The sequence below is a fragment of the Petaurus breviceps genome, unplaced genomic scaffold (genome assembly GCF_028583685.1).
Source record: "Petaurus breviceps papuanus isolate PSGF00001 unplaced genomic scaffold, PetGlider_PUasm1.0 339, whole genome shotgun sequence".
In the NCBI taxonomy this organism is placed as follows: domain Eukaryota; kingdom Metazoa; phylum Chordata; class Mammalia; order Diprotodontia; family Petauridae; genus Petaurus; species Petaurus breviceps.
The window spans coordinates 1,832,213-1,850,625 of NW_027186112.1; the positions used below are offsets into that span (position 1 = coordinate 1,832,213).

General features: G+C 39.6%; 1 protein-coding gene across 1 annotated transcript; it reads right to left on the bottom strand.

Moving 5' to 3' along the window:
- Nucleotides 1-3,127: 3,127 nt before the first annotated feature.
- Nucleotides 3,128-16,348, bottom strand: LOC138167970 (zinc finger protein 3-like). The gene is given in 3 exon segments (XM_069096950.1): nucleotides 3,128-4,985; nucleotides 14,368-14,465; nucleotides 16,345-16,348. Coding segments are annotated over 3 exon segments (876 nt in total). The 3' UTR covers nucleotides 3,128-4,211.
- Between the last annotated feature and the right edge of the window lie 2,065 nt (nucleotides 16,349-18,413).

An 18,413-nucleotide genomic window follows, 5' to 3' on the forward strand; every position in this document is an offset into this window, starting at 1 on the left:
AACCACCACCCTGACCAGTCAGCAGCCATCAACACTGAGGCAAGACCTTCCACCAGCAAATAGAGGACTTGCTGAAGACTAAGATGATAGCATTTTTTGGTAATAAAACATTTTAAATTAAAGTGTATAAAGTTTTTCAACAACACCACTGCACACTTAATAGACTAATATAATTTTTATATGCACTGGAAAATACAAAAATTCATGTGACTCACTTTATTGTGATAGTCACTTGACTTCAGCGGTACAGAGCAAGTAGAGAACCCACAATATCTACCCTGTGAGTTTGAAGCAACTGGTAGACAGATGTGAGTGCTGAGAGGCTGTGGATGATCTCTAAGACTACTGATAATTGATTTGAGGACTTAAATAGTGGAGGCTTTAGCTTTTAGAGGCAAAAGGTACTCTGTGTGTGTGTTGGGGGGGGGGCAGGCATGTTAAGATGGTAGGATGACCTCTTTTCTGGGACCCTTCAAATCAGTTTTTGCTCCAGGTTGTTATACTGTGCTCAAGGGGAAAAGAGAAAGGATGAGGCCATGGGAGAAGAATGGGTTCCATGTCAGGGCAATTAATAGAGAAGGCTCGTTTCTCTATTCCCAAAAGTTGTAGACCAGCAGTTGCAATTGGATTGGCCACTGATTTCTCTTTCCCTGGCAATCTTGGAGAAATGTGGGTAAAGAGGTCATGGATATTATCCTGTTCCCTCTTCTTACTACCCTAGAACCCTTGATACAAATTTACCTTGAGTACTGGTTTTTACCAGTAGAAAGTGTGATTTTTAGGCTAAGTACCCTCTTCCCAAAAATCTTCCCTACTGACAGAGGATTAACATTACCTTAAGAGAAGACATTCAGGGGCAGCTAGGTGGCACAGTGAACAGAGCACCTACCCTGGAGTCAGGATGACCTCAGTTCAAATTCAGCCTCAGACACTTAACACTTACTAGCCATGTGACCTGGGGCAAGTCACTTAACCCCAATTGCCCTACCCCCCCCAAAAAAAGAAAAAAAAGAGAGAGAAGACATTCATTCCTTCAACAATTAGACACAATTAGACAAATTTCAGAAACTTCCTCAGAAAGGTAGGTAGTCAAATGAAGCTCATCACTGTTAAAGAACATTAAGGAGTCCCCTGAACTTGTCTCTTGGAATTGCCATATTTTCCAAAAACACTAGACTCAGAATATGCAGGAGACCCTGAATGTGTCAAGGATGAAGTCCCTTACCCTGAACTGATACAATTTGTTATTTACACCTCAAGCTGGACTCCCTGTGTCTTTGGGAGTCAAGGCAGATGCCAGTCAATCTACACTAGGCTGAGATACAACTTGTGTACTGGGGCACTTGCAGATAAGCTGAACCTCCTGTCTTCATGGTCTAGCTAGCAAATCCCAAGGGAAAAGAATGTGGCTTTTGTCATTGCCTTGCTCCTCCCCTTCAGGAGAAGTTTTGTCCTTTACCCACCTTTATTGCATCTTTCCTCCACCCATGCCACTTCCCCTTTGGTTGGAGATTTCTGGTACCACCTCCTTTTGCATACTGTTATAAGTATACAAACATCTGTAAGGATTGTGAACTCTTTGCTCTGGCTTTGGGTTCCATGGGCATGTTGATAATAAATCTTGTAATCTCTTGTAATAAATCTAGCTGTAACACAATGTCTCATGGGCTTGTAATACTGTTTTTTGGTTAACATTACAAATGCCATGTCATTAACGTATTGTTAGTATTGGAGAGAATATTGAAATCTTCAAATCCCTCATCCTGATTTCTCAAAGGTCATGTCAGTGAGGTGGAACTTTTGGTATGTCCTATTAAGCTGGGAAAGCTTTAACTGAAGCCCCAGAGAGCTTGTGATTTGGGGATAAACTTAACTATAGGTAGACAGCTCATCAACACTGGGTTGATCATTACAAAGAATTTTTTCACCATAGTAACTCCTCAAACACAACAGGGTTACAGTCTGTCGGTGAAAAAAGTACCTACATGGGGCGGCTAGGTGGTGCGATGAATAGAGCACCAGCCCTGGACTTAGGAGGACCTGACTTCAAATCCTACCTCAGACATTTAACACAAAAACTAGCCATGTGATCTTGGGCAAGTCATTAGCCCCAATTGCCCTACCTTTCCCCTTCCAAAAAGCAAAAAAAAAAAAAAAAGTACCTACACTAATGAAATAACAGGTCCTCCAAAGCATCAAAGATACTGACACAGCTCAGGCTCTCCATTGACTTGTTCGAAGGAACTAGAGAACAAAAGTCCTATTTGATTTCTACAGAATCAAATCCCTGCACTTAGCACAGCAGCTAGCACATAGTAGGCTCTTCATTCCATACCTGGCTGCACTTCTCTGATGTTCCTCATCATTCCCCTGAGTCAAGTGCCTTCTCTCTCCTTCTTCCTTCCATCCCCTTTTCAGATTCCCTTTGTGGGTTGTCTTCCTACCCTTTAGATTCTAAGTTCTCTGAAGGCAAAGACTGTTTTTGTATTTGTATCCCCAGCACTTTGCATAGTGTCTGGCACACAATAGGCCCTTAATAAATATTTGTTGACTTGGCTAGGTGACTGACTGAATCTCCATGTTGGAAGCAAGCTTAGTCCAACTTGGGAAGCATTTTTACAGAAGCCCTGAAAGATTATACAGCCTCAGCTTTAACGCTTCCAGTGACAGTGAACTCATTACAATTTCACTAGTGAATTCATCACAATTTCACTGATGAAAAATGCTACTTGTTAGACAGTTCTAGTTTATATTGGGCTGAAATCCTTCTAACATTTCTCTGGTCCTACCTTTGCTCTCTGGAGCAACATGAAATCCATTTTCTCTTCCACATAAAAAACCTTCATACTTAGGTGGCACAGTGAATAGAGCACCAGCCCTGGAGTCAGGAGGACCTGAATTCAAATGTGACCTCAGCCACTTAATACATACTAGCTGTGTGACTTTGGGCAAGTCACTTAACCCCGATTGCCCTACCTTCCCCCCTCCAAAAAGCAAAACAAAGCAAAACAAAACCTTCATACTTTAAAGTGATCATACTTTTTTTCTCCATTCTACATACTTTTTTTCTCCATTCTAAACATTTCCAGCTCCTTCAACTGTTCCAAATATGAATGACATGGTTCCTAGCCGCTTCCTCATCTTGGTGTCTGGTTGCTACAGACTAGAAATAAAGTTCCCAGGTCATAAATAAATTGTACAACAATAGAAGTCTCATTTTAACAAAGGACATCTTCAATGTACAGAGGCCTTTCAAATAGTTGTTTTTATGTCCTGGCCTGAAGTCAGCCTTTTATTATTTTTGGTTTCAATTTTCAAAACAACACAAGAACTGCTCCTTCAGAGTGTGAAAAGGATGCTGGACTCAGCATCAAGACTTGAGTCAGGAATCCCAAGCATCAAGACTTGATGTCTGACTTGAGTCAGGAATCCCAAAGAGATTCCTGGCTTTGATATTCACTAGCCAGGACTATATTATACATTAAGGCCTTTACCACTCTGAAAGCCTCTGAGCACTATGCTTCAATTCAATACAATAAGCATTTAAATGTATATAGATTTACCAAGGTTAACTAAATTTTTTCCCACATTTATTATAATACCTGGATTACTCTCTGCTGCAATCACCGTGCTACTGAATAAAGACTGAAATAATTAGTGAAGACTTGCCAGTATTCATTATATTCACAGCATTTGTTTTATGTGTGAAATGAGGGGGCTGGATCAGGTGACCTCTAAAATGCTATAAATCAGATTCTGTGAATCTATTAATTCTCTTGCAATAATAATATTAACTGATATTTTTAGAGTGCTTTAAGGTTTGCTAAACAAACACCTTACACAACCTTATCTCATGGGATCCTCACAAAAACCCCACTTAATAAGTACTAATGTCCCCCATTTGAAGGATGATGAAAGAGGGTCAGAGAGGTCAAGTGACTTTCCCATGGTTATAGAACTAGCACATGTCACAGGTGGGACTTAAACCTGGGTCTCTTCTGCCTCCAAGTCCAAATCTCTTCACTACACCATGCTGCTTCTTTCATGGTGAGTAGAGTGAGCTCTGACAACATATTTTCAATCATTATGGCTCAAGTTTTTCTACTACTATAAATTTTTTGTGTGAACTCTTTGATAGGTTTTAAGTTGAGAGACCTGAATAAAAGTTTTTCCACAGTGTTGACCTTTATAGGGTTTCTGTCCAGTAAGAGTTATCTGGTGTCAAATAAAGTTTGAGCTTCAACTGAAGGCTTTCCCACACTGAGCACACTCATAGAGTTTTTCTCCTGTATGAATTCTCTGATGATAAGGTGTGAGCTCTGACTGAAGCCTTTGCCACATTCACTACATTTATAGAGTTTCTCTCCAATATTGTGAGTTCTCTGATGTTGAGTAAGTCGTGAATTCTGGCAAAAAGTTTTACCACATTCTTCACAACCATAAGGTTTCTCTCCAGTATGAATTCTCTGATGTTGAGCAAGATGTGAACTACAAATGAAGTCTTTCCCACATGCGCTACATTCATAGGGTTTTTCTCCTGTATGAATTCTCTGGTGTAGAATAAGGTGTGAGCTCTGACTGAAGGTTTTGCCACATTCCTCACATCTATAGGGTTTCTCACTTGTATGGACCCTTTGATGCTGAGTAAGATGGGAGCTTGAACTGAAGCCTTTCCCACATTCATGACATCTCTAAGGTTTCTCTCCTGTATGGATCCTCTGATGCTGAGCAAGATGTGAGCTACAATTGAAGCCTTTCCCACAGTTATTACATTCATAGGGTTTCTCTCCAGTGTGAGTTCTCAGATGCTGAATAAAGTTTGAGTTCCAACTGAAGCCTTTGGAACATTTATTACATTTATAAGGTTTTTCTCCAGTGTGAATTCTCTGATGTCTAGGGAGCTGTGAGCTACGACCAAAGTTTTTCCCATGTTTATCACATACATAAGGTTTTTCTCCAGTATTAATTTTTTGATGTTGGATAAGCTTTTCCCACAGGTTTCACATCTAGGGGTTCTGGCTCCTATAGTATTGCTTTTTTGCATAACAAAGTTTAAGTTAAGATGGAAATTTCCCCCAAATTCCTTACATTTTTGCAGCTGTTCTCCTATAGGAGGGTTTTTGTGGGTCATCAGCACTTTCCAATCTCTCTCCTGTGAAAAGGATTTCTTTGAAATCTCCACACAGTTTCTCTGTCTCTGTAGTCATCTCTCAGATTCCCAATCTTCTTCAAAATCAGGTTCCTGAGGAATATCCCCTAGGAAAATTCCTAACATTGTTTCATGGGATTGTTCACCTTCTAAAGTTTCATCTTTCTCATTAGACTGTTTGTTCTCAATCTTTATTTCAAAATCTAAAATATTAAAACAGAAAGAAAATTAGTAAGACCATTATCACTGAAATTAATTCCTAACTAGACGACTTTAATAACCATTAATTAGGAGTATAACCTAAGAAATAATAATATCATTATTTCTACTCCACTATGAAAAGGAACAGCTCACAACAAAACAGGTGAGTTAGAAAAGGTGAAAATGAGGAGAAAAAAGAAGAATGAAGATAATGATAAGGACCAAGACAGAAACTTTCAGGACGGAGAGTGGATGGGTGGGGCATTCAGGCAAGTAGTGAGAAAAGTGACTGTGTAGGTAGATTAAACTGCTTAAGGCAAAGCAGTTCATGAAGGTGGCACATGGAGTGAGATCCCACAAAAGCAAGGAAAAGCATATGTCTCTATGCCAGGCTCAAGGGTACTCACATCACTAGGCTATTCCTGGGAAACATTAAGGAATATTCCAATAGAAGTTATGTGAGGAGAATCACAGAGACAGTGGTTTTCTTTCTTTCTTTCTTTCTTTTTTTGCTTTTTGGAGGGGGGAAAGCAGGGCAAATGAGTTTAAGTGACTTGCCCAAGGTCACATGGCTAGTAGTGTCAAGTGTCTGAGGCCAGATTCAAACTCAGGTCCTCCTGATTCCAGGCCCAGTGCTCTATTCACTGTGCCACCTACCTGCCCCAGACCAGTGGTCCCTTTCTTTCCTCCCAATATCATTCCCCAGACATTCCTAGTAACTGTGAAACCACCTTTTGTGTGGTACAATTCCTAAGAATCATTTCAGAATCACAGATTCTCAAAGGTGCAAAGAAACTCAGAAGCTGTCTATGCTAGCTCCTTCCAGAACCTATTCTGCAACATCTCCAACAAGCTGTCATACAAACTCCACTTGAAAATGGAAGGGAACTAATTGCTTCCTGAGGCAGCCCATTCCACTTCTGGGTAACTCTAATAGTTAGGAAGTATTTCTATAAGTTAAGCTTAAATCTGCAGTTCCTCCTTCTGATCTCTGGATTTGCACTTGAGGACCTAGAGGGCCACATGTGGCCTTGAAACTGCAGGTTCCACACCCAGGGTCTAATCCACCCCCATTTTACAGATGATAAAACTGATACTAGAGAGGTAAAAGAACTTGTCCAAGTTCACATAGGAAAAAAGCAGAATTAGGATGCAAATCCAGACCATCTGACTCCAAATCCAAATCCAATATTCCTTTAATGATGAGCCTTTCAGGGCCGCTCCTTCCATATACCCCAAATTCCCTAAACTTAGTCCTTTACTTTTTTTTTTTTGCCTTTTGAAGGTCAATTGGGGTTAAATAACTTGCCCAAGGTTACACGGCTTGTTTTTTTGTGTGGGTGTTAAGTGTCTGAGGCCGGAACCTAACTCGGGTCTTCCTGACTCCCTGTCTTCCTGACTCCGGGCCAGTGCTTTGCTCACTGCACCACCTAGCCGCCCCCAAGTCCCTTACTTTTTATACTACAAATCATAAGCCCACAAAATGTTATTAACTTCTGCTCAGATGAATGTAGCACTGTGGTGGAATGGAAGGAACACTTGACATGAACTTGTAAGACTTGAGTTCAAATTTTACCTCTGCTACATTATAGCTGCAACTCTCTGAAAGTTGCCTGCTCTGAGCCTCAGTTTGCTCATCCATAAAATGGAGATAACCCCTCCCTACATTTCCTTATAGGAGGTTATGAAGAAAGAACTTTGTAATTCTTAAAGTATTATGTAAACATGAGTTATTATTATGAGTAGCGTTATATATCTATATCTCTGTATCTAGCAAATACCCCAGAGATCAGTTTGTTTTTCTCTGTCCAAGACACCTTGGACTACACCTTTCACCATCAATTCATATTTAAAATGGCAATAATATGCCTGTTTATCATCCTTCCACACTCTCCTTTACACTCATCAATATGTGAACAGCTACTTTGTTCAATGAATGAGTTACTAAATCCCATCTACTCTCTCAAAAACATTACCCTTATCTATCCCTTCCTATCTCGCACTTCCTCCAGGAATAATTCTGAAAACTCATATGTATATTAAGAAATATCAAATCACTGTGTATCAACTTTCTGAATTATTATGACCTGTTTCATGGGATTGTACACATTCCTTACCAGCTATGTCTGCAGTGATTTCTAGAATCACCCTTTCCCAGTAAGGACTTCCTTACAGATATCAGTAGTGGCTTTTCATTGCTCAAGATCTTAACTCTTATTCCTAGCCCTATCCTGGGGTCCCCTGGACATTCTCATTTCCTTCATTCTTTCTTTCACTCTTATCTACTTTCTTCTGCCTCAAGCACTATTATCCAAAGCTACTTCAGTACAGTGACCCTTAGTCTCATTTAAAACCCTCTTCCACAGCAAAGTCCTCTTCCCAAGGTTGAAAATTTTTGAAGATAATGTGGACACTATAGATCCCAGTACCTATTCTCTCCCTCACCTGAGTTAAAGCCTTTTGGGGTATCTTGGTCCTCAGTTCCTTGTAGATCCAGGACCCATGGCTCTTCCCCTAGCTCCAGCTGGGAGATCTGCTCAGGTTTGGAGACTGGGAATTCTGCTTACAGGCAAAGAAATAAGATATGATGGTTTGTTCTGAGACTTCAAAGTTACCTCAGGGCTTGGTGATGACCCCTATACATATAGAAAGTATGTAAGAAGATAAGGAATATCTAGAGAGGCTAGATCGGAAGGCAGATGGGAATGGGCAGGGTTCTGAAGGGAACATCCTCCAGAAAGGTAAACAGGAACTAAAATACTGAATAAACTAAAACACTATAGTAAAAGAGTTGAGGAACTTAGCCCAGAACAATTCATTTATCCCTCCCTCATAGGACCACAAAGAAGGAAAACAACAATATTATTATCACTAAAAACCTAGGATCTACATGGAATACGGCAGAATCTCCCATAGGAAACTCAGAGAATGGGGAAGAGGCTGCCTTTGAGACACCTAAGGAAACTCTCCATTTATCTCTTTCCTGGGATCAGATCAGTTACCTGAGGACACAGAACAGGAATAACTTATCTCTAGGTCCAAAAGAGATAAGGAAGCTCTTATTCATGAGGCACAGTTCATCAAAGTACTTCAGAAATTGCAAAAATATAACCCAAGGAGGGTGGAAGGTCTTTGGGGGAAGAAGGAAGATTCTGAAGCAAGTCCTTACTCAGCAACGTCATATTCCCATAATTCTCCAGCATCACATTCCTATAGAGGTTCTTCTGGCAAGAGTCCAGATGTTTCCATTCCTTCTGCATGAAATACACAGCCACATCCTCGAAGGTCAGGGACTCCTGAAATAGTAAATTCTATTGCTCCAAGGATAATCCCACTCCTCCACCCTTCAGCGAAAATTGGCAGAGTTGGTAAACTCAGGAAAGGGACAGCACAAGGGGAAGTAGAGCACTGTGTTGATAAATGATATTTATTTTCACCAAATGGAGAATTTGGGTAGGTACCACTATGTGTCTGAATTTGAATACAGTCTAAACTATTAAACTTATTCAGGAATGGTTAAGTAAGAGTCAAGTATCCTCTATCTATAAAAAAATTTTTTAAAAGTCATTAAAAACAGCACAAGCTGAAAAAAAAAAACAAGAACATGATATTCAAGTGAGACAACAATCTAGCTATCTAATTAATATTTTCATAGATCATAGATTTAGAGCTGGAAAGGACCTCAGAGTTCCAATTCCCTCATTTTACAGGGGAAGAAACTGAGAAACTGAAGATTTAAATGTCTTGCCCAGGACCATACAGTTCGTAAGTGTTGAAGAACAGGATCTGAACCTAGGTCTTCCTGACTTCAAGGCCAGGGCTCTATCAATCAGTCAATCAATAAGCATTTATTAAGCCTATACTATGTGCCTAGCACTGTTCTAAGTTCGGAGGATATAAAAAAAGGCAAAAACATTCCCTGCCCTCAAGAAATTCACATTCTAATGGGGAAGACAACCTGCAAACAACTATATACAAACAAGATCATTGTTCGATCATTTTTCAGTCATGTCTAATACATTTGGGGTTTTCTTGACAAAAGTACTGGAGTGGTTTGCCATTTTCTTCTCCAATTCATTTTACAAGTTGGTTGTTGTCTTTCGTTCTCAAAGAGGACCAAAATGACATCACTATGTTAGAGTCAAATTTCAATGTGTCTGAGTGTGGCTGATAGGACCAATTCGAGCTCAGAATTCTCTACCACAGGTCAGGCACCAATAGTCCGTGTGAACTTTTGGGGTGGATTTTCCAAGTCTATGCATCCTGCATTCCTTTGAGCTGTTTCAATTCTGCTCTGCTCACAGAGCACAGCACCTTCTCTGAACTGAGGCAAACAGGGTTAATTATTTGTCCAGTGTCACACAGTTAGAAAGTGTATGAGGCAAGATTTGAACTCAGTAAGATGAGTCTTTCTTACTCTAGGCCACATGCTCTATTTACTGCACTACCTAGTGTAATGGAAATGCAAATTTAAAGATCTTCCCTGCCCCTAGGCTAAAGTGCACCTGGAGCCTGGGGTGGGAGGCTTGTTTTTCAGTAGATACTTCTTGATTGGCCAGTGAGTCAATAAGGTTGTTACATTCTCAGAGCCAGGAGAAGGCTATGTAAGCCTTGATGTGTAGCTTTGTTTTGGGGGCTCACTTTGAGAAGTGTTCTGTGATTTGATCAGATGAGACTCTGGGAAGCCATTGGTTGTTGAGATCCACTCCCCCCCCCCTTGAAAAACCCAGATGTTGATTTGGTATGGATGTGATGGTTGGACAGTTTGGAAATCTGTCTACTTGATCTGTTTCTCTGTCTTGATAATTCTGTCTGTATATTCTGAAGTTCGGGGTGCTGACCTTTTTCCTCTGAACTAGGTATACGAAACATATTTGACTGATTAAAGTAAGCTTGTTAACCAATTTTGAGTTGCTTTCCTCTATCAAAGCAGATCCAAGAACCTGTGTTGGCAGACACCCTGGGGACGCTGGGGTGCTTGCTGCTACACCTAGCTGCCCCAACAAACAAGACAGATACAGTGTAAATTGGAGGCAATCTCATAGAACAAAGGGGGAAAGATTTTTTTATAGAAGAAAGTAGGATTTGAGCTGTGACCTGAAGGAAGCCAGAGGAGCCAGGAGGTGTGGAGGAGTGAGGGCATTCCAGGTATGGGGGACAAACAGTGAACAGGTACAAGTGTCCTGTGCAAAGAACAGCAAGACCAGTGTTGTTGGATTGTAGAATACATTGAAGGGAGTAGAGTTTAAGACTAGAGAGGTGGAAAGAGGCCAGGCTGTGAAAGGCTTAAAATTCCAAACAAAGGGTTTTACAGGGAATTGGTAGAGATTTACAAAGAGGATAGTAAGCTGGTCAGATCTGTACTTTAGTAGTGGAGTGGATGGACTAGTTTGGGGAGGACTCAAGACAAGAGAGAAAAAGCAGAAGGTTACTGTGATAGTCCAGGACAGGGGTGATAGGGACTTATACTAGGGCAGCAGCTATGTCTAAGGACAGAAGAAGTTGTAAATGAGAAATGTTGTGAAGGTTGGAAATGATAGGACATGGAAACAGAATGGGTATGTGGGAAGTGAGAATGAGAGTGTCTATGGGACATCCAGTTCAAAATGTCCAATAGGCAGCTGGAAATGGGAGAGTGGAAGTCAGGAGAGAGGTTAGGACTAGATAAAAGAGATCTATATGTCTGCATATAGATGATAACTGACTCCACAAGAGCTGAGGAGATCACTAGCAAGAAGACTCTAACTAAACAGAATGATACAACATGGCACCCTGTAGAGACTGATCGTGTAGTCAAAGAATTTATAGATTTAGACCACAGATTTTGTTTGAAAACATTTTGAAAAGAAAAAATACCTCTTTATTAGCATATCACTCCATTCTGAAAGATAAAAAAAAATGTATACATGCCTACATACATACACATATACATATATAATTCTATTACATATTATTCCATTATATATACATATATAGAGAAACACACACATATATTATATATATATATATACACACATATATATCCCAAGGATGTCAATGACACAAAAAAAGGCCTTATATACACCTCTGATTAAGCAGTTAAAGAGTTATAGATTCAAGAACTTCCAAAACTCTACATCAAAATGCTGTGCATAATTTTTGAAAGTCTAAAGGAAAAAGTCAAAAAGAGAAGAAGTAGTATGTAATATGGCAAATGCCTTATCTCCATAGCTCCAAACTCCTTTCTCATCCAAAGTGAGGAAGGTGGCTATACCCTTTAAAAGTTTTAATACATATTCTCACCTCAGAAGACTAGAGAGAGTAATTCCCTCAATTCTTATTTTCACTTACTTTCAGATTGAGTCTGACCTATCTTTTTCTTGTATTCAGCAAAGATTTCTATGATTCTCTTATGATTTCTCCTTTACTTACTATAAAACCTGGTCTTCATTTTTATCTTGATTTAGGTGGAAAATAATTTTGTGTTCAGAGCTTTCATGTGTTCCTTCCCAATTTTTCTTGACTCAGAGCAGCCATTCTTAATTTTTGTCTGTGTCATGGACCCTCAGAATAATATATTTAAAAGCATAAAATAAAATACACAGTATTGCAAAGGAAATCAATTGTATCAAAAAAGAGCTATCAAAAATATTTTTTAAAATGAACAGAAAGATTGTTTTATTAAGTGTCCACTGGGTACAAAACATTGTGCCCAGCACTAAAGGAGATAGGAAAATAAGATCCCTGGTCTCAAGATAGCATTCAATTCAACAAGCATTTATGAAATATCTATTATGTACACAAGGCCCTGTGTTCTGTGCTGAGGATACAAAGACAAGATGAAATAATCCCAACTTCAAGGAATTCATATTCCACTAAATATATTCTGGGAAATACTGGTTCACCAACTTGTACTCTTCAGCATCAGATCTTTAATCGTCCACACCTTAAATACTGTTCATTTACTTCTATAGGAAAAGTGCTTATATTTTATGCCTAGGGTCATAGATGATAACAAATCCAACTCCCATATTTGCAGATGAGGAAACTGAAAGAGATTAAACAACTTGCCCAATGTAAAAAAAGTAGCATAAATCTGGAGGCCAAGATGTGAATCTAAATTCAGAGATCACGGGATCATGGATTTAGAGCTGGAAGAGGGTTAGAGGTCAGAGTCCAGTTTCCTTAGTTTACTGATGAGGAAACTAAAGCCCAGGGAGGTTAAGGGTTTTGTCCAGGGTCACACAGTTATTAAGAGTCTGAGGGAGGATTTGAACACAGGCCTTCTTGATTCCAAGTTCAGTTCTCTATCCACTAGATAGAGTAGGAAACAAGTAGGAAACCTGCCGCCTTGAGGCCACATGTGGCTCTCTAGGTCCTCAAGTGTGGCTCTTTGACTGAATTCAAACTTCATAGAACAAATCCTTTTATTAAGGGGGTTTGCCACTCCTGCACTAGACCATGCTATCCTTCTACTAATAATATTTGGTGGCTGAGCAGAGGAGCTTATTCCAGTTTCCCTATTAACCATTTTATGCCAGAATGGAGGATGGGGAACACATGCTGCCTTAGAACATCATTATCCCAGCTCTGGTATATGTTAGAGGATGGGGTAAGAAGTATCTGGACTACCAAGACCAAGACAGGAAGCCCTGCTCTGAGCTCCAACCCACATAGGAAATAATTTTCTATCATTGTTATTTCAACAAATATTAAAAAGATTAAGCTAGCAGAAAGATTTGCTTTGTTGAGCTATACTTTTATTGAATGTTCATGATGTGTGAGGTGCTATGCTGGGGAAGAATATCATCTCTGTCAGGTAGTTAGTTGATTTAATCATCACAATCTAATAGGTAGAGAGCCTTAGCAAAAAACACTCAGCCTTCCCAACGCTGGCCACATAAACCTAAACATTAAAAGGATGATGACTTGGTGATCCCCACAAAGAACAAGTAGAGTTATGATCAGAGTTTATAAACCACAAAGAATTGGGGACAGGATTGCTCAGCAAACCCCGGAAACTAAACTTGGGATAGCTCAAATACTGAAATAGTAAAACTTGGGAAAGATAAAAAGAATTCCTCCTTCCTCCCAGAGGGCATAGCTTCTTTGCCCTGGGAGGAGGCAGTGGCTCAATATACAACTAGGCCCAAGAGGGTTTGGGGGAATGTCCGAGTTCATAGGTCCAGAATACTGAGATAACCCTGAAATGTTTCTTTTATTTCCATAATCTTTTGGTGATGTCCAGGAGGCTAACAACTCCCCCCAACCCCCAGTGCCTACTCCATTTGTTCCTTTAGAGCTCCTCTGAAGAATACTGTATTCAAGGAGATGGACCACAGGGGAAGCGTAACTTCTTCCATGGTCATTCTGATGTCTAAGGAATCACAGCTGAGGTGTCTTGAAGCCTCATACCAATCTGGGGATATAGGGGCTTTCAGTGTCATTCAAATGATTCCAAACTGCCTGGGCTTTGAGTTAAAGGTGTGAGATCTTCTGGGACATGGCCAGACCAGGGGTCTTAACTTTTTTTGTGACATGTATCTCTTTGACAGTTTGGTGAGGTCTACAGACCCCTTCTCAGAATAATAACCTTAAATATATAAAATAAAATACATAGCATTACAAATGAAAAAATTACAATGAAATAAGAGTTATTAAAATATGTATATTTTTAAAACAAGTTCATAGAGCCAAGGTTAAGAGTCTCTGGGCTCCTTTACTAATATGGCTAAGGATAAATACAATCATCCAAAGGAGGTGGTTAGGATATGAAGAAACTAGGCTTCTACCAGTTAACTCTTATGGTCTCTAGACCTATGGGAGAAGGATAAAAATCTGAGTGAGAAGGCTGAAGGAACCAAGGAGATATTAATACAGATTCTCTCATCTAAGAAGAGAGGTCCAGGCCCCTGGGAATGTAGATGTGGGAGCTCAAAGCCCTGTATGGTGTTTGCTAGGTAGGAAAGTTACAGGCTCGGGTGAAGATGAGGTCATATTGGGGTAGCAGTAATGGGACCTCAGAAAGGGCAGCTTACCTGACACCTGGATGTCACTGGGAAAACAGCTGCCATTGCCTGATCTCCTGGGCTCACTGCCTTGGAATGAAGGGCAGGCACCTGGGGAGCAGGCAGAGCTGAGGGAAGACATAAGAATTATGAGTGAGGCTGGCCCTAGTCTGAGACTTCCCTAATAATGTATCTTGGGGCTGACTTTCCCCTTTAAAGTTTTTCGCACCCTGGTCCCAACACATCTTTCCAACATCTTCAGACTCTACTTTCTTTACCTGTACTTTTTCATGAAGTTAAATTGGCCTTCTGTTTCCCACTTATGAAACTCCATCTTCTATCTTTGCCTTTGCACTAACCATCCCACATGCTTGGAATGTACTCCCTACTTATGCCTGTCGCATGGTCCCTGTCTTCTGAGGAAACCATCTGAGTTATATAATTTATTAGCAAAACAGACATTATAAATGGGTCAATGGACTCCCCAGTCAGTCCAAAGACCCTGAATACAAAGTGAGACAGATTTTTATATATTAAAAACTAATCAAATAAGACTAATTAATTAAAAGAAAACAACTAACTGGGATACAAAATTAGGTAATCTGATTTCTAACTAGAGGAAAGAATTGGGATTTTCCCAGTCAGAGGTGATCCAGTTTCCCAGACTCACGAGGCTAGGTTCAAACAATGTGATAAAGTTTTCTCACAAGACAGAAACTAGATTAGTCCCATAACTGAACAGAAAGGGAGCTGAGTTAGATTCAGAATTGAGTCACAAGATGGAGTCTGTGTGGTTCACTCAATTCCTACAATTCCTTTACTTCCTTTAAATTGATGTTCATGTACCAATTAGTACATGACACCTTCTCTGATTCCTCCAACCACTAGTGCTCTCACTTTCAAACTACCTCATATTTAACTACATTTCATATATTTCTATTTATTAGTTTATTTGTGATATATATGTGCATATATATATTACATGTACTTGTTTCTCCCATTAGAATGTGGATTCCTTGTGAGTGGGGACTGTTTCATTATTTGTACTTATATCTCCCAGCCCCTTGAACACAGGAGTCAGGAATTGCTGACTGACTTTTTTTTGGACATAAAAAAACACTCTCCAAAAAATGCCATAACAATCCCCACCCCTTACAAAGGACTCTCTAAAAATCATCAAATTAAACAGCCTGACACTGCATATTCTTTGTATCTCTCTGATTCTTTGTAATAATAGGGCGGCTGCCATATTTAGGGCCATACTGTGTTTATACATTCCCTAACCATTCTATCATGGACCCAAAACCTCTGCCAAAGGGAAAATACCAGGATAATAAGGAGGGTCTTGGGAGGTGTTGGGAAAGGATAAAGCTATTGCGAGATAAGCATCATCACTGTCTAGCCTTCTGGTAAATGTGGCACCTCCAGCATCTTTCAGCACATCCAAAATTTACAGGAGATGCTCCAATGGCACACATTCAATATAGGGTAACAGAAATAAATACAATATAAAAGTTAATCACAGAATCCCCAGAGTTGTACTACTTTGCTACACAGATGTCATTTGGTTCTCTTCCTCTCCCTTCTGTTAACACAGTCAAGTTTATAGTAATAAAAGCCAGATTGGAAATACTGCCCCCAAAGCATGGGTTCTTTCTGCTTTTATACACTGAGGTGTATAAAGGTGTTCTCAGAGTGAGAAGATGCTCATTTTAGGGTAACTGAAAAAAGCTACTCCTTTCTTATCCTACAGAGTATCTGCCCTGCTTTGCTTGTAGTGATAATGCTAGGTTTTTGACCACTAGTTTGTTGTTTATTTTTTTTTTAATTCACTACAACATCCTTGTAAACAGTCCCATTTCTTTCTTGTTTTTTTAAATGACTTTCTTGGGATATATTCTCAAGAGGGAGACTCCTAGACCAGCTGATATGACCCTGTGCTATCCCTCGAAAAAAAATAACATCACTTTACAAAGACACCAACATCATATGAACGTGTCTATTTACCCATTGTCCCATCAAGAGTAGGTTTTACTGTTTTTATTCATTTCTCCCAAATACCTGTAGATAGAAGGTTCTATTTCACAGATATTTATTTGCATTTCTTTTATTACTAGGGAGGATGAACATGTTCCTAAGTGTTTATTTACTGTACAGCAGTAGTGTGGTGTCTCAGATATCTTGGAATCAGGAAGACCTGACTTCAAATTCCAATTCTCACCTCTCCTTGTTATGTCGCTTAACTTCTTGGAACCACAGTTTCCTGATGTGTAAAATGGAGATAATAGTAGCTCCTTGTCTCAGAGGATTGTTGTGAGGCTCAAATGACAAATTATCTATAAAGCATTATGCAAACTTTAAAGAATTATACAAATATTAGATATTATTGTCTGTGGTGCCTCTTAAAAATTGTCTATTCATTGTCCGCTGAAAATTGACACTGATCTCATATATTTGGATCAGTTTCCTAAGCGTTCTGAATGATAAGCTATTTATTCAACATATTCTGAAGGAATATATTTTCCCAAAGTTAGTTTTTTTTAAAATTTTGCTTTTATGATTTTTTATTGTTAGTGTGAGGCTATGTCTGAAGCAAAGAAGTCATTCAGGTCTTCAACAAATATTAAGTGCTTCTTTTTTTTTTCTTTTTGGAGGGGGCAGAGCAGGGCAATTGGGGTTAAGTGATTTGCCCAAGGTCACAAGGCTAATAAATGTTACGTTTCTGAGGCCAAATTTGAACTTAGGTCCTCCTGACTCCAGGGCTGGTGCTCTATTCACTGCACCATCTAGCCTCCCCAATTAAGTACCTTCTATGTGCATAGAACTTTCTAATTTAATGACAGTGGCTCTTTCTGTCCTAAAATTCTTAAATTCTAATCCAGAGGATCTTAATGTTTTTTGTTACAAATCCTTTTGGCAGTTTAGTGAAGCCTAGAGGTGTCTTCTCAAAATTATGGTCAGGGTTTTTTTTTTTAGTTTTCTAATTTATTATTAGTTTTCAACATTCATTTCCAAAAGATTTTGAGTTACAGATTTTCCTCCCATTTCTCCCCTACATTCCACCCCAACATGGCAAGCATACTGAATACCCTTCCTCCAATCTTCTCTCTCTTTTATCCCCACCCAGTTACCTCTTTACTTTCTGGTAAGGCAAGATAGATTTCTATACCCCATTGCCTGTATATCTTATTTCCTGGTATGTAAAAAAAAATTTTTTTAAACATTTATTTTTAAAACTTTGAGTTCCAGATTCTCTCCCTTCTTCCCTCCTCACCCACTCCCATTGAGAAGACAAGCAATTCAATATAGGTTATACGTGTGTAGTAATGCAAAACATTTCCATAGTAGTTATATTGTGAAAGACAAACTATATTTCCCTCCATCCTATGCCACCCCACCATTTATTCTATTTTCTCCTTTGACCCTATTCCTTTTCAAAAGTGTGTGCTTCTATTTACCCTCTTGTGATAGTAATGGCAATTAAAGATTCCCCTGTATTGGCTTGGTTTTCAAATTGATTGTGTTAAAACCCAGAGCTTGTTAATCCCACCTGTGGGATGGACTTGTTGATGTGAAAAGAAAGTCCTGAACTGGGAGGAGCTGGTGACATAGATTTGGAGAGACAAGAGAGAGGCGGAAGATCTTTTTGGAAGCAGCACCTCGTGGAGAGAGAGAGACTAAGAGAATTGCTGGTGGCTGCTTTGAATTGCCCTGGACTTTTGAGACCTGCCCCCTGAGCTGCCAAGGACTGAGGAGACATGGCTGTTTTGCTGGTACTTTGTCTGTCTGTTTTGATGTTATTTTGCCAGATTTGTCCACTGGTGAAAGACAGTCCTTTTGTTGAAGAAGTCCTGGAACCTGGCTGTTCACTAAGAAGCCCTGAGACTGTCCTGCAGACAGAGAGTGAATACTGTCCACTGGTGAAGGACAGTGCTGTTGTTGCAGGGGTCTGGGAGCCTTTCTGTTGGTTCAGAAGCCCTGAAGAAGGATTTTCTTGTTGTATGTTTACAGAAATTCTGGGAGAGGGCTTTGCTAATGTGTTCAGGGGTTCTAGGACTGTTCTACAGACAGAGGAT